The sequence below is a fragment of the Tiliqua scincoides genome, chromosome 1 (assembly GCF_035046505.1).
Source record: "Tiliqua scincoides isolate rTilSci1 chromosome 1, rTilSci1.hap2, whole genome shotgun sequence".
Classification (NCBI taxonomy): Eukaryota; Metazoa; Chordata; class Lepidosauria; order Squamata; family Scincidae; genus Tiliqua; species Tiliqua scincoides.
The window spans coordinates 147,711,914-147,728,798 of NC_089821.1; the positions used below are offsets into that span (position 1 = coordinate 147,711,914).

Below are 16,885 nucleotides of genomic sequence, written 5' to 3' on the forward strand. Positions count from 1 at the left end.
GGGAGGCTGGGAACAAAGCTCCACAGACGACAACCACCCTGCCCACACACAAAGCCAGACATCAATACTTCCAATTGTCCAACATTCCTGGTAAACTACCATCTAAATTATCCAGGAATGCTTCCAGTTTAGAAGTGGATTCCCAATCCTGCCAGTCCCTGGGCAGATGTAGCCACGTTCCCAAGATAGGCTGTGTCAGGGACAATTTGGGTGGCTTGGCAGTAACACAAGTGGTGATGGTGTAACTGAGAAAGTAATGTAAGCAGCAACCCTATCGCTAGATTCAGACAGGATAGCACCTCCTGATAAACTAGCATATCCAATAACCCAGTACTATCTAGGTTCCAAAAATTCCAGTGTCCCACTGTAATAATGAACAAGCTAAGAGATTTGTAACACTTGACCAGGGGAAAAATGATATGTTTAAAGCATTGACACAAATGGGAATTGGGGGGAGGGGCTTCTTTTCCTGCATTGTGTTTCTGGTTCAGTTATTTACTCCAGAAAAAGATTTCACTGCTTGTAAGGGAGACTATCTCCTTCTGTAAATAGTAAGCAAATGGAGGTGGGCACCCAAGTTGGGATAATGCCAAAAGAAAGAATTAGAGCCCTCTTACATCCCATCCCATCCCCAAACTGACTGCAATGTATTGAAGAAAAACGGAGCTCATTTGGACTGATAACACTTAAATTTTCAAGTGTCATTTGTCCCTTTAAAAATAATAAAAATTCTTGTGCCACAGTTAATTTCCTTTATAAAGTTTGACTTCTGAGAGAGGGAGTCAGAGTCATAATTTAAAGATGATAAATATACTTGCTGCAGAAAAAAGAATTTTTATCCAAGTGTGACAAATGAGTACAGTAAAATAAGCCTGAGTGCTCTTGTAATTTTTGCATCACATTCAGGACTTCACAGTTCCTGAAATTTTATATTACTCTTTCTGCTTCTATGGGTGCAATCCTAACCCCTTATGTCAGTGCCTTCCAGCACTGACATAAGGGCAATGCAGCTCCGAGGTCAGGGAACAAACATTCCCTTACTTTGAGGAGGCCTCTGTGAGTGACACCCAACTGCAGAATGCAGCACATGTCCTATTGGCACCGCTATGCCAGTGCTGGAAAATACTGACATAAGGGGTTAGGATTGCTCCTTATGTGGCTTTTTATAATTATGCTTTAAAATACCCAATGGGCCAGATCCAGCTAAAAGTGAAGCATTTTTATGTCTCAGTGATTTTGATGAACAAGACTTCAGAAGGTGATCAGCTTTCCCATGGAAATCAATGGGAATTTCAAGAGTTCAATTTCAGTTGGATTGAATCTATTACTACAATGATATCTAGTGAAAAGCCTATTAACAATATATCTTAGGTACTAAAAGTACTGAAACAAGCCCAGCAATTTTGATCTGCTTTCTTGATTTTATACCTCATTTTTCAAATCACTTGATGTTCTAAGACAGCAACATGATAAATCACCAGATTTCCAGTGCTTTCCATGCATGTTTACTCAATGTTAGTTCAACAGGCTTCACTCCCAGATAATTCTGCATAGGATTGTAGCCTTAAGTTGGTTTGTTTAGTATGGCTAAGCCAGCTGCTGAATGGTTGGTTCTTCCTTCAAGTATATGTTTTTCTTCTTGCAAAATGATAAAATAACTTCTATGAAATATTCCTTATATCCATTAACATCAGTAAAATGGGGTGTCTTGTTTGCATTGTTCTGGGAAAACAAGCAGTAACATAATCTAGGAAATCAAAAGAGATTCTGCATGACTGCATACTTCAGAAGGAAAAGCAACATCTTACTGTGTGTTAATTCGTCATTGATATGCATTTTATGCACACTCTCTGGGGTTTAATAATGCATCCTTGGATTGATTGTATTCATGTGGGGGGGGGAGTAGTAGTTCAACCATGATAATTAAATTCTAGAAAGCCCACCAGTGAGAGGGGAGCAACGCTTGCAAATGATTAAAGCAAAGGATGCTTGCCTTTTGCCACTCTTAGCTTTTGGGTTCGTCATATGACTTCAGCATGTTTTCCTTTGTATAGAGCAGCAGTTTTCAAACTCTCTGGGAGTTAGAAAACCGCTCTAAGTTCTTGTGGGGGGGGGAGGCAGTGAGGGCAGGGGGAAAGCAGTGGTACGATCCCAAGGATCGCGTCACTCAGGGAGCTGCAGGGGCTTGGCTGCGCTTACCCGAGTGTCCTGCAGCCTCCCGGGGGTGCGGGGAGCCCTGCACGACTTTCTGCAGGGCTCCCCGCAGCTTTGAAAGTGAAGTGATCACGCTCCACTTCCACAAAACCGGAAGTGGAGCGCGATCGCTCCACTTTAACTTCTGAAGCTCACCTCCTAACTGCCCTTCCCCTTAAGGGGGCAGAGGCCAGGGCGCACAGGCTGGGGTGTCGCAACGCCCCAGTCCACAAAGCTCTGGTATAGAGGGTCACCTTCAACTGTGTTGCTCCTTCTCTTGTAAATACAGACCAAAAGCTTAATATCTAATTTTTTAAATACATTGTTGTGTTTAATAAACATTGTGTGAGAGCCAGGATGGTGTGGTGGTCCAGGAGTTCGACTTAGACCTGTAAGATCCAAGTTCAAAGCCCTGCTCAGCCATGAAGCTTCCTGGGTGACCCTGGGCCAGTCACTATCTCTCAGCCTCACCTACTCAAAGGGTGGTTGTGAGGAGAAAAGGAGGAACTATGTACAGCACCCTGAGTATTCCTCCTCCTGTACATTCCTCCTCTTTGGAGGAACATAAGTTGTGAACTTTAAAAGAGAAGCCTATCATTGAATAAAGATTATAGGAAATAGAGAAACCACTCAATCAAGCAGTATGTTTCATTAGCTGGTAGATCTACTGCCCTACTAATTTCCAGTCTCTTTGTTAGCTTTAAAAACCATTTCAAATAAACTGTTTGGTTAAGCAGATCCCTCAAACAAGAGATGGCCAAGCCCACTCAAAGTTTGCTTCTGAACGATTTTAAAATGTTCCAAACCCTCCTCTCCTCCGCTATTGGATCATATGGCAAGTTTAGTTTTAAATACTAATTAATTTTAAATTTAATTAAATGCTAATTTTAAAAGTATGGTGAAGCAGTAGCGGTCCTGGCGATTTTCCCCCCACAGGCCAACCCCTCACTTACCATCCCTCTGACCCACAAGTAATTGCAGTGATGTCATCATCATCACAGTTACTTCTGTGCTGCCTCCTTCTCTCCCCCTTTGAAAAAAGAAGGGGAAGGAAGGAGTGTGGTGTGCTCCCTGGGTATCTGGTGTGCTCCCTGGGGCATTTGGTGGGCCGCTGTGAGATACAGGAAGCTGGACTAGATGGGCCTATGGCCTGATCCAGTGGGGCTGTTCTTATGTTCTTATATTCTTAAGGAGGCAACCCAGGCTCTGATGGAGCCTTTCACACCGCTGCTAAGCAGTGCGAAAGTCTCCATCAGAGCGAGAAGCAGTGCATGTCTCCTCTGAAACTGGAGGAGGCAAGCACCACTTCTGGCCAGCTATCCAGCCATTCTGAGGGCCACCCTCTTCTCCGTCCCTTTCTTTAAAGTGGAGGAGAGGAGTGCGGCCCTCAGACACAGTTGGGAACTACACCAACAATGGCTGCAGGAGCGTAGCCACCGTTGGTGTGGTTCCCCGCTAATCGGAGGGCTTCCCTCATCTCCCCCCGCCTTTAAAGAAAGGGGAGGAGAAGAGGGCAGCCCTCAGAATGGCTGGGTAGCTGACCAGAAACAGTGCTCGCCTCCTCCAATTTCTCCCCAATTTGCCCCCATTTGGTATGCCATTGTGGTAAAGCATGAGAAAGTGACAAACGCTGGATTTAAAAGCTAGAAGAAAATATATATTGTGTGAGTGTGTGTGTATGTAATAGCATCATTCTACATATACACATTTAAAATATTTAATATTAGTGAATACATTATTTATGCATTTATTTACATATATTTAATTTATGAGATATGCTGTAAAAGTACGGATGTCAACAATTCAATGTTATACAGGCCTTTCTCTTGTCGTTAACAGAAAGTAGGAAGGCAGCAAAGAAGGCTTTGCATATTGGTAAGCAGGGCCAGGACACAAATGAATAATTTGTTTAAAACATTTATAGTCTGCCTTTCCCATGCCAAAAGCAAATGCCCAGGGCAGATTACAAATACCTCATTTAAAATGTGGTAACCCCACATAGAATGCATTACCATACAGTGAAACAACAGAATGTAGATAATGGGCAGGAGGTCTGGTCTAGAGGGTAGAGCCTCCATTTGCCTGAAGATAACATCCGAAGGTGTTTGTGAAACCAGATCAAGAAAGAAACATCTGAATGTTGTGGTTTCTTGAAAGATAGAAACCTTCTTTCAAATTGTAAAAATCCCTACGGGGATTTAATTTGCCTGCCTATGTAAACCGCCTTGAATAAAGTCTAAGGAGAAATCTGAGGACCAAGAAAGGCGGTATAGAAATACCTGTATTTATTAATTATTATTATTATTATTAATGTTCATGTAACAGACTGCCACTCCACATAAAATCATTTTTTCATGCGAGAAGAACACTCATCATGCGATTCCCCAAGCTCAACGTGGGCTGACCACTTCAGTGACAGCTAGGTCAGAGTATCTAAGTGTATACTCCTGTTTGAGAGCAGGGCCAAAGAGCCACAGAGACATTGTTTCAGACTTGTGGAACAGAAACAAGCAAAAACAATCTCATGGTAAATCAATCTCCCGTTGTGGTAGTGAAAGGATGAGATCAGGAATGAAAAAGAAAGAGGCATTCACATGAATCTACCCCTTTCCATAAATGCACAGTTTCTGGCACAATGAAGGCTTAAGGTTTCAAAGTAAAGAATGACTGGACTCTTGTCATTTAATTAAAGCTCTGATGTGATGTTTTTGGCATGGTATAAATCTGAAGATGACTGCTTGGCATACAAAGGTTTCAGGAGCAGCTGGACAGAAGAAGAAAAAGAATTACAACAACTGTGAGATTAATCTCAGAATGGCTCAACACAGCAGCTCTCGGTGCCAATTTCATGTCTTATAAAAAGAATCAATGAGAGGTTGGAAGATACCTGAGTGCAAACTTAGGGAACATATCTGTGGAACTCCCCACCCCCCTGCATTGACACTGCTTGCTGTGAAGCCAGCACTAAATGCTATCCATAACAGGCCTTATCACGACAACCCAGAGAAATTGATCATGAAACACATGGAGGAATTCTCCCAGCTCTCCTAACAAACTTTGTGTGCGTGTGTTCTATTGTATAATTACCATTTCCTGCAAATATTTTTTATGGAGACGGGGAGATGCAGATACACACCACTGTATGTGTGCCTGTAAAGACTGAGAAAACAGTGCCTTGTTAATCAACAGATAAATGACCATGGTTCCACCGCTTTGGGCGCTCTACGGTGAGGTGCTGCAGAGTCAGTCCTCCGTCATGACAACAGTAATAAACTAAGCTGATAGCCAGGAGAAATATATTGCAAAGACAAACTCCAAATTAAAGGCTGGGGGCTACATGGCCAAAAACAAACAGACTGAGAAAAAATATTATTATTGCCAAAAGGATGACATTTATTCAAGTTTAGGAGAGAATCTCTCAAAATGACTTTTCTTCTCTCTTTTGATGGATGGCAACCTTGGATCAGGTTACATTTCCCTAAAGGGGAAGAAAGAACTATAATGTCTCCAAGTAAATAAATAATCAGCACTTGATGTACAGCCAATTTTTTTTTTTTAAAAGGCTAGGAAAGTGGTCATTATAATTAGGAATAAATTCATGCCATGTGTATGTTTCTCTTTGTAGAGAAACATTTTCTCTTTGGGGATGCCATTTTCTTTAGCTAAAAGCTAACTTTGAGACTGGAAATTAGTAGGGCAATAGGATCTACCAATAAGTAAAGACATACTGTGCTATTGAATGCTTTCTTTCTTTCCCCTAATCATTATTCAAGGATTGGCTTCCTTTTAAAATTAGCGTCATGTTTATTATGTAAAAAGTTATGTAAAACATTAATAACATATTAATCATCTTATACATGCACCATACTGGCGCCATAATTACTTAGAACATGATGTTACATGCTGAGAAGCATGTCTATATTTGTCATTCTAACAGGCTACAATCTTTGGCCAATAATTTGTAAACACTTTAAAATCATATAGTCCCTTCTTTTCCCAAGCATGTGTAATACAGGCCAATTTTTGCATTTACAAAATTGGCCAGAAATCCTTTCTGTTCTGGCACAGTATCTAGTTTTCTGTGTTTGAAATACACACTATTTTTTTTCATCCCCTTCCTTACAGATTCATAGTCATCTTCTTCTATATCAGCTTCTTGAGATAAAGCAAGCAGCACATCTCTAGATTGTCTCTTAGCCTATGAGTTGCAAATTCAGAAAATAATTCTTACACAAAGGCTATGATGGTTAGGTTGGGCGGATTAACAAGGCTAGGCAAAAGGTTAATCTCATCCTGGGGAGGGTGATTTCTTGTCCAGATGGGCCTGTCACCTGGACTTTCTCACTCGGACATTGTTTATTATTTGCTCCCTCTTTTCAGAGGTGACAAGAGTGCATTTGTTCAAGGCTTCCTGCAGCAGTTTTCAAACATGGCCTTCTGGGGCTTGTGAGCTGGGCGGGAAGCTAACTTCTAGGCTAGACCCATGTGGCAGATGTTGTGCAGCCTATGGAGGCAGAAGCTGGGTTCTCAGAATGCATTCTGAGGTAGCAAGGTCAGTGGGTGAACCAGAACCATTGCTGAGATGTTCACTGGTTTGAGGAGGTTGCCTGGTGAACCTTCTGGCTTGACATGCAAGGGCAACCTTAAATGCTTCCTGGCCTGGGGCTCAGTCTGCGCAGTTGAGCTGCCTCGACCCTTAGGGGTTAGCAAATTAGAACCTTGATCCAATTTGTAACAGGTTGCAGCTTTGAGTCAAGGTGGGAATACCCATCCCTTGGTGAATAAGCAATCACCCATTATCTCCCCTAAGTGAGCTGCCCTCACACTGGGGCGAAGGGTTTTAGGTTACCTGCTTCAGGTGTGTTTACTTCTTATTTTAAACAAAGTGATCCAGCTTAACCCAAGCCTCTGTCTCACATGTTTATTGGGGAATTCATGAGCAAATAATTCAGTAACAATATCCTAATATTGAGAGGCTTTAGGACAACCCTACCATAATGTTAAAACACACACATCCTGAAATCAGCTTGAGCCACAGTACAAACTCAATAACCAAATGTATAAAATCTATACAGGTGGTCCCTTCGTATCTACAGGGGATCCATTCCCAGAACCCCCACGGATACCAAAAATTGCAGATAAATCCACTATTTTCTTCCCACCTGGGCTCCGAATGCATCTGGAGCCCTTCTGAGCCTTGAAGAGGCAGTATGCCATGAAGCACAGCCTCTCTGAGGCTCAGAATGCCACCTGGAGCCTTTAGAATGGACTTCCAGTTTTCGCTGGAAGTTGTGTTAAATTCGTTCCAGGCAGCATTTTGAGCCTTGGAGAAGTCACACGGGCATCTCCGAGGCTCAGAAAATCTCCCAGATGCGGCTGGAACAAGGTTCCAGTCACGTCTGGGAGAACTGTGGGGGGGAACAACAATCTGGGGGTTCAACATCCGTGGTAAGGCAAATCCACGGATGCTAGATCCATGGATAAAGAGTTCCCACCTGTACATCTTTTTCCCTTTCTGTGACACTATATTCCATCTGTATGTCTTAAAATGGGCTTCTTTGCAAATGGATAGGTCCTACTGCTGCTTTCTAGCTATGACAGAGAATGCAGAAGTTGCATTTGTTCAAACAGTCATCCAAACTGAGAAGTGGCTAAAAGACTTCAACACTGACAAAGCAACTATAGTTGGAAAGCAACACAGATTGCTGTCTAGGACAGTATTGTATCTGTAAAATGCAAAGATTACATCTCATTTGAAGCCAGATGTTTCAATTTTATATGCGGCACAAAAAAAATAAGCCACAAAAAGGTGGGATGTGTATTTTTCATCACCAAGTATTCACTCTCACTCTCTCTCTAACTAAAAAAAATAAATCTTCTTGTTAAATCATCTGCATAGTAAAAGCTCTATAATTTTACCAAGCCACAAATCTTATAACAAAACTACATTTAGGGCCATCTATACTTGGACTGACTTCTAAAATTATATACTCAACCACATGACAAACAACTGGCAACTGTAACCCTGGGTGGAGTTGAAAACTTGGCTCAAGTCAATTGAGAACAACTGGATACTCCTGTTTAAACTTGGTACACCATGCAAAAATACAAAGGCAACCCATGTCACCGCTGACCTACACATTTCCCTTTTCATGAGCTGTCAGTGTAGGAGAAAGCTGCTTTTGAGTCAAGATACTCTATTGTTGCATGGGTATTTAAATCATTGCAGTCCCCAAAGGACAAGAAGTTCCTAAGTATCCAGTGTGAAACTTTAAGTGCAATCAAGTTTAGATTTTTAATGTACAATTTTTTAAAAAATAATTACACCAATTTTACAGAATCATATAAAAGATTCTGTATCCCCATTACATGATGAAAATTCAATATGCCAGGAAGTTATAAATCTTAATACATATTTCATTTGTTCATATGATAATAAGGCAGCTGCTGACTAGAATAAGAGGCATCTTTAAATGGTGGTTTCTCTTATATGAAGATTAGCAGTGGGAGAGCTAATCACCTAGAACCATCATTTCATATACTACATAAACCACTTTGTGAATTTTATTTTTGTGGAAAAACAGTACATAAATCTTTTTTAATACTGCATTAGAATTACACAGGCCTGTAAAACTGAGGGTCAGAAAAACGTTTTGAAAAATATATGGTGGTTTTATATGAATTTTTGATTCCAAAAATGGCATTGGTTTTGCATTATAATGCCTAGTTTCAGAAATATGCCGAATTCTTGTTAGTAAAAGGTTCAAGCAGCTTTCCTCATGGCTTCATAAAGAAGTTGTTTTTGGAATCAGTACCCCAAATATACACAGGAAAAGGTCTAACATTTAAGATAGCAAACTGTGTGTTGGCCTGTGTTATATACAAAACAGCACTTTTTTTCTTTTAACTCTCAAAATTTTGTGAAGCACCTCTAGGTCAGGAATCATTTCCCTGCATACATGCTGGTGTACTAATGCAACTTCATCATTAATCTTTACTCTTGGGGGATGCTCAGTGAGGTGCTTTTTTTTTTTAAAAGTAATCCAGCATGATGTTTAAGCAAATACCTTCAGACTGATCTCCGACTTAATTCAAGCGCTTCAGTCTGGCAAACCAGCCCCTCTCTCCTCAAACTGCATATACTTCATATTAAAGACGCTGGATTTATCTCAGCATTGAAGTGTCTTGTATCTCTAATCATTTCACTGCATTACAGAGAGAACGCTCAGCACCTTTGAAAAAAAACAACTCCAGGCTTCTGTTTCTTCACTTCAGTCATGCTGAAAAAAGTTTGCGGATTTGTGAACTTCCTGCATGTGCCTTCTTATGAAGGACCTGCACTCATAGGAGGAGAATGTTAACTAGACAAAACCCCAACCTAATTTTTCATTAGGGATCTAAAGATCCTTATATAACTGGGGTTGGATCAATAGGTATTGTCAAATTGTTTGGCAGGAAGCAGGTGATACCAAGGTTGATGGGGGAGACTTTGTAAACTGGGTTTCTACATGCAGAACACTCCCGTCATATGTTGGCCTTAGGCATATGGCAGAGGTGAGGAGCACTTTGCACTTGCTCTTCTAGGATAATGGCTGAAATTTTATACACAGTTATCTAGGAGCAAATTCCACTGAAGACAATGAAACTTACTTCTGAGTAGACATGCCTAGGATTGCGCTGAAAGAGGATTGTTAGCCAGATCTATACATGAACTGGTCAAACATCATTTGATAAGAGACCACATACTGAAAAGTATTCTTTGTCTTCAAAAACACCCAAGGACCAGTTCCAAAAGGTGATTTCAGTTATAAAGTATTTGAATTTGCCCTCTTGTGTGAACGTTGATATTTATAAAAGCTTAACATACTGGCGTTTGCAAAATAGCAGTTCTTTCCCTCTAGGATGTAAGAAATTATATTTACCATCTGTGAAGTGACATCATAAAATCTTCAAGTACAGAAAATGTGGTACACACCCAGTTGTTGGGAAAACAATTGTGCTGGCAAAGTAACACAAGCATTTGACCAGAAAGTAAAGCCACCAGCATCCAAATGCCACTATATAATGTGTTTTGCCACCACTGTGCAACCACATTCAAAACACTGTGTACAGTTCTGGTGGCCCAAATAGGGGCCACCAGATCTCAGTCATTGACATTTCTTTTTGTACAAAAACTCCCAGCACAACATTTTAAGAGCATTTATTTTGGGAACACGTATTTCTGAGTCACTGGGGGCCAGTGAACTGGGAATGTGTAAGATCAGTCAGAAAGACCCTGGACCATGATACTACCCATTTGGGTAGTAATTAATCAGTCAGATTCAAAAGGGCTGCAGTTGGGGGGGTTTAGTTAGGTGTACTGCTGGAGGACAAAACCATGTCAATTCTAAGGTGTCACAATTTCTCTGCACTGCCCAATATTTAATCATCAGGTATCCAGTTAGCAAACATGGTGAACTGCAAAAAGAATTGAACTTTATTCAATTCAAAAAGGCATTGTTCTGCTTAGTTACAAATGGACACCTGCTAAAACACAAACGATATGATATTGTGTACTGAAAACAGTATTATGTCTGAAATAGGCAGTCCCGGGCTAGACCTTCTCTGCCTTTCCTTGGAGCCTTTTAGTGACACATGACAGCACAAAATTGTTTGGACCACATAATAGATGGATATAAAAACCAAGACACAATTTATCATTATATATAGAACAGATGATCTGGAGAAACATTTTTTTAACTATACTTTTTGAGGCTAGGAAGAAAATCAACTCTTCTCCCTAATTACTGGTAGGATCTCAGAATCAACAACATATTGTGTGAAATGCAATCTTTGACACTTCCTGCATTTAGGCAGTACTTGCATCTACTGCTTTTGAGATGAACTATATAAGTATATTTTTAATTGACAATCATATTTCTGCAGTTATTATTTCAAAACGGCCACTTGAATACTATGCTACAGTTACATACAGGTATTTCCCTCTCCCCACGAATACATTTTTTCTGCCAGACTGAGTTGCAAGTCATTTGTTTTTGTTTTTTCAGTGACATACAAAAAAGAAACAGCAAATTCTGAAAAATGGGGAGGGGGCTGACATGCTACTTTCCTATGTGCAGGATGTTTTTCTTGCAGGGCAACATTCATATCCTCAACTCCCCAAACACTCTTATGTGGTGCACTTCAGGAACAGCACTACCACTTTATTTTGCTGATTGTATGAAAGGGTACTTAAAAGATCAGCGGGAAAATTTTAGAAACATCCAGGCAGCACTTTCTTAAATACCTAACAAAACGTGGTCTTTAGCCTGACAAAAATGGACCTACCTGAACCTTAGTATTATACTACAGCATATAGACAATCTTAAGAATCTTGTGGTTCCACCAGTGCAAGAAAAGGTATGGCTACACAGCAAGTGGAAGGGAAGGAACATCACAAAACTCATTCACACTCTCCCACCCTCTTATCATAAATTTTAGCCAATGCAGCTTGGACAAAGTTGCCCTGATGGGGAAGAGAGATACCTCATTCTTCCTGAACTGACCGTCCAGTGGAATGGCTTAGGGGAAGGAAACAGGGCTCTCTCCCCTGTGCTTGCTCAGACTGCAAGCTGCAGCTATAGAACCAAATCTTATGACTGTGAGAATGGATTGGAATGACAGTCTTAAGAGTTCCTTCTAAACCCACTGCAAATTGGACCAGATCATGGTTTGGGACAATTCATAATGCGTTCAATTTGAGGCCAGGAAGCACAAATGTCTTTAGTGCTCCTGACTGAAACTGGAAGCATTAAGAACTACATAGCAATAGATCTTAAGCCTAAGGCCTTCTTGACTCTTCTCTCTCTCCTCCCCACTCCACCCTTGCTACCTTGTGCATTAGAGTTTGAGACACTAGAGTGTGGCAATGGGGAGGTCTGTGAAGAGTTGCCCTATTTGAATTAAATGAGTTGATTTGAGACCAAATTGATTAGTTCGAGTTGGGCCCAATTGGAAGTAACATGCTCATCATTAACATCAAACCAAAGGAGAAGGCCAATGACAATGGTGAAGACACAGACATTACAGGTGCCTACCATTTAAGGGACAAAGGACCCAATCTTATCCAATTTTCCAGCACCAGTGCAGCTGCAATGCAGCCCCGATGAAAGGGAACAAATGTTCCCTTACCTTGAGGAGGCCTCTGTGACTCCCTCCCCACCACAGGATGTAGCACATGCCCTATTGGCATAGCTTCACCAGCACTGGAAAACTGGATAGGATTTGGCCCAAAATCTCCTGTAGGATTTTCTTTTGTGGGCATACGTACATTTCCATTCTATTACAATATGCAATCTAACAGATCTATAAGTTAATCAGTTCTTTTCCATACTGAACCTGTGAGGTAGGTGTTATGCGAGGAATTGATAAAATAGTGAGACAGAGGCTGGCTCATATCTTCATTCAAATCCAGTTTTTCAGGTGGAACCACTCCATTTTCTTCTCCGCTCAAATATCTCATAAATCCATCCACTGATATCTGCCCTGAGGAAAAAAAAGAAGAAATTCAATACTTTAGCTCCAAATACTCCATTTACAGTACACAGGCTCAGGTGAACTAGAATACAACACATAATATGAGCAGCAGCCTAGACTTCTGGTGTCTTGGACCTTTACTTATTAAGTGACTTAGAACCGTAATGGAGTAAAACGATAATAGGATACCTTTTTTCTGGTTGAGGTCAAAGTTTTTATCAGTAGCAGCAAGACTGGCCAAGGAAATCTTTCACTCTAGTCTACTGAAAAACACAGCTTGGCTTTGCTCAGGTAAGAGCAGGTGACAAACTAGTATTACTAATACTACTAACACCAGGAGCAATACTAGAGTAGAGCAAAGGGTGCAATCAGCAGAGTATTTACAAATACTGATGGAACAGTGGTAGAGGAGACTTTAGGAGGATCAAGGAAGTAATAGGCTGCAATCCTATACACACTTTCCTGGGAGTAAGTCCCACCGATCACAATGGAACTTCCATCTAAGTAGATATGCATAGGCTTGTGCTGATAAAGCATTACATCAACAAATGTGACTATGAAAATGAATTGGGTGTATAAGAAGGGTGTATACATGAACACATACATACAATAGAGAGCTGGAGAAGTATTAAGGGACCGCAAGAGTCCTATGTCAAGACCTGTTTGGTAGAAAAACTCTCAAAAAATAATGGCTGCTTTTAACAGGGACCAATTCCAAACTCTCCTCTATTTATGCAACTTCACCTACGGCCTGATCCACACACGATACAGAATGAGGAGGTAGAACAGACTGTATCACCTCAAATTGTAGTTCGTTGGTATGTGCCATGTTTTTCTAAATGCCCTGCTACATTTAGAAAAATTGCAAATAGAAATCCAGCACAGCTGGTAAGGAAGTGGACAAGACTCCTCCTTTCTCTGGGGTACTGTATTTCTACCTGCAGGGAGATTTTCCAAGGGGGCATTACAAATGGCACTCCACTGCTGGTAGTCTCTGAATCCATTCTAACAGTCCATTGTTCTACCACCACATTCTACTTCTTATAAGGACATAGCCTAATTCTTCAAATGCTGAAGCACAGCTCACTGCTGTGTTACATTTTCTATCGTGCTTTTTAGGTTATGCCAAGGACAGCCAAACTGCTGCCGCCACCTCTCCAACTGAGAAAAAAAGGCACTACTTACCTTAGCTCCTTCCTGCACAATCATCTTAAAGAAACAGAAAGTGTGGGTCATATTGGGAATGCCCAGCACGCACTGCACTTTCTCTTTCACTTAAAAGGATGGCAAGGAAAGACCCAGGTAAGAGATTGGTTCCCCTTGATTCTTTCATGTGCAGTCCCTTTGAGTTTAAACAGACCATGTAAGGAAGGAACAAGGGGAGGGGTGGTAAAACTGCTGCCCACAAAGTTTATATTGGTGAAAGTAATGGTGAACCAGTTCACTCTGCCCGCTTCCTCCTTGCGCTGTCCCATCACAGGAGGAACAAGGGGAGGGGGTAATAAAGTGGGCAATCTGCTTCCCATTGATTTTAGCAAACAGAACGCAGATCAATGCAGAAACAATCATGGCTGCATGAGGCTGTGGAAGAAGACTGGGGTGAAGGATACTGCAAATCCACCGCCCCCTTCCCCCCTGCTGCTGACGCAAGCTACATCAGGTTGCCTCATAGTTGGTCCAGCCCTGGATGATGCAGATTACAAATTCCATTCTCATCTAAGTCCACCTTCCTGACTCTGCTATGGTTTCCTTAATGCATTCAGTTTTTCTGATCTGCCAAGATCTAAGATGAGCAACACCCTACCCTAACACAGGGTTTTCTTCAGTAACTACAACACAGGAAGACTGATTTCATGGAGAAGCTTTTCCAGAGTACTACATGAAAAAAGTTTCATTAATGATCATGAAAACAATGTTACAGACAAATTGTCCCAACAATTCTCAATCAGGTATTAGTTCAATTTGTTCTCAAGTGTTATGGTGCTTTACCAACTGCTTGGTTGCTTCTGAAATTCATGATTTGCTGACAATTAAGTACCATACATTCCTGGAGAACATTCGACTAAAAGCTTGGCTACTCACAATGCAGCCCTAGTGGACTCTCAGCATTCCAATAACTTCTACCAATTATGATGCTAAGTGACAATATCATATGGTCCTCCATATGCTCAAATTAATAGAATGACTTCTGTCGAGTTCAATCGGCTTCTTTCCAGGCATTTAATCAACAGTAAAACAAGGACATTTCTGAATGACTCAAGGGGGGGGAAACTGTTAAGTGCTATGGTTGGCCCTGCTGTGGAGGCTGGATGCTTTCTCATGAGTAAAACTGTTGGCAGAGACCAGTTCTTTACACTGCATACAGCATGTGGAGCCCATCCCAGGTGGCACGTGTTGTGCGAACCTTCATCAGGGAGCAGAGCCACAGACTGGTAAGGGCTTCATCATTTGAAGCAGCAGAATGGAGTGGTTTTGGGAGAAGGAATGCAGAAATGTCCTTTACCATGTTTGCTCAGTAACAACATGATAAACTGAAAGGGTGAAAACCCACATCACTAAACACAACGAGCAACAATTAGCTATGAAGCATCATTAAAAGTACATATTAAACTCTGATATTTTGAGATTCAGCAGGAAGGACCTTTGCAAGGAAATTACATTCATTATTACAAATGAACCCAATTCTAAAACTGTTGCAGAAACCTTTACAAAGTAACTATAGACAAGAAAGTGTTTGCAGTGTGTGGGTATACGTGCATGCGTAAATCAAAGGTAAAGAGAATATCACTAAAATGTCTGCAACATACACCATATTCCAGAAACACTGCTATCTTTTTTGCATCGTTTTGTCTTCTGGGCCAGGGAACTATTTAAATATGACTTTTGCTATGTAAATTGCCTTCTGAACTTTTCTTTGTTGAAAAGCCGAATATAGATACTTAAAATAATTTTTTTCATACAGAGAAATCAATTTCTACAAACCTATCCTAGTGCAGACTGGCTACCATCTACCAAAGTGTCTGAAGTGAAAACCCTCATTCTATGGACTGGAGAATTGCTCTACAATTGTGTCAAGAAAGCACTGGAGATTTTATCACCTTTCAGAGAGGATACCTTCAACAGTTTTTAAAAATGGTTTCTCGGATGATTAAAGAGAACTTACCACCAGTTCTTCATTTCTTTGGAGAAGTTTAACTCCACAAATCTAATCAGGCTGTTTCCAAGCCTGAGTGTTAAGGAGATTAACTTTCCTCCTTCCACTACTTTTAGTAAGCACTGGAAAAAAAATATTATTTTTTGGATAGGCAATGTAGAAAATGTTTTCTACCCTGCAGAAAATATAATTACCTATATTTGTTGCCCTTATTTAGAGTAGTTATAAAAGTGTCCATCCTTTTCCAAAAGACATTCTCAAAAAAATATGTCAAAATATGAGAGATTTATTGCATGATTATACAATGATTAACCTTTAAGATTTTCAAAGAGGTTTTAGAAAAATTAACGCTGGTGTTAAGCTACCCAAACTGACTTAATTGCATGTCCACTAAAATATTCATTTTGCATGAGTTTTCTGTCATACATTTTATTATCTATAGGTAAACACTTTCCATTCTTATAATTACTTTGCAATTATTTATTCATACACAATTGGACCCTTGTTTTACTTTAGGGACATTTTAAATTATTAACATAATTTCTTTTTAACACTATCCATGAGAAAGGTGTCTGAGGTTAAAATAGATAATGATCTAATAATTCCTGTTGTAGATACTAAAGACCCTTCTTTCCAAAAAGGAAAAGAAAAAAAATCTCATAATCTAGAAGTTACATAGAACATATCAGGGCAAACAAGCCATGGCAATTTCCAGGGTCGGGACAAGAAGGACCACATTTCCCTCTGGAACATCTGGTGCTTCTCTCCACTCTGAGATCCCATCAAATTCACAGGTACAGTCTTGCACAGGCTGCACATATGAGATAGGATCCCCACTGCCACCATAAATGCAGTATTGGAACCACATTTTCTCCCTTTCACCCAGCTGTGGGTCTGCCTGCCATCAGACAGCCCTCATGCTGAGTTCCCTGGTGAGGGAGAACGATGGGAAGCATCTTGACTGATTTCCTTGCTTCACTTCTCTCCTTCTTTCATCCACACATCGCCATACAATGCCAAACA

General features: G+C 40.7%; 1 protein-coding gene across 1 annotated transcript in view; it reads right to left on the reverse strand.

Annotated features, from left to right (window-relative positions):
- PLCB1 (phospholipase C beta 1) overlaps positions 1–16,885 on the reverse strand; it is a 521,389-nt gene that overhangs the window by 147,266 nt on the left and 357,238 nt on the right. Inside the window, exon 10 of the mRNA XM_066639109.1 lies at positions 12,571–12,717. Coding sequence (XP_066495206.1) covers positions 12,571–12,717 — 147 coding nt within the window. The remainder of the gene's footprint in view (positions 1–12,570; positions 12,718–16,885) is intronic.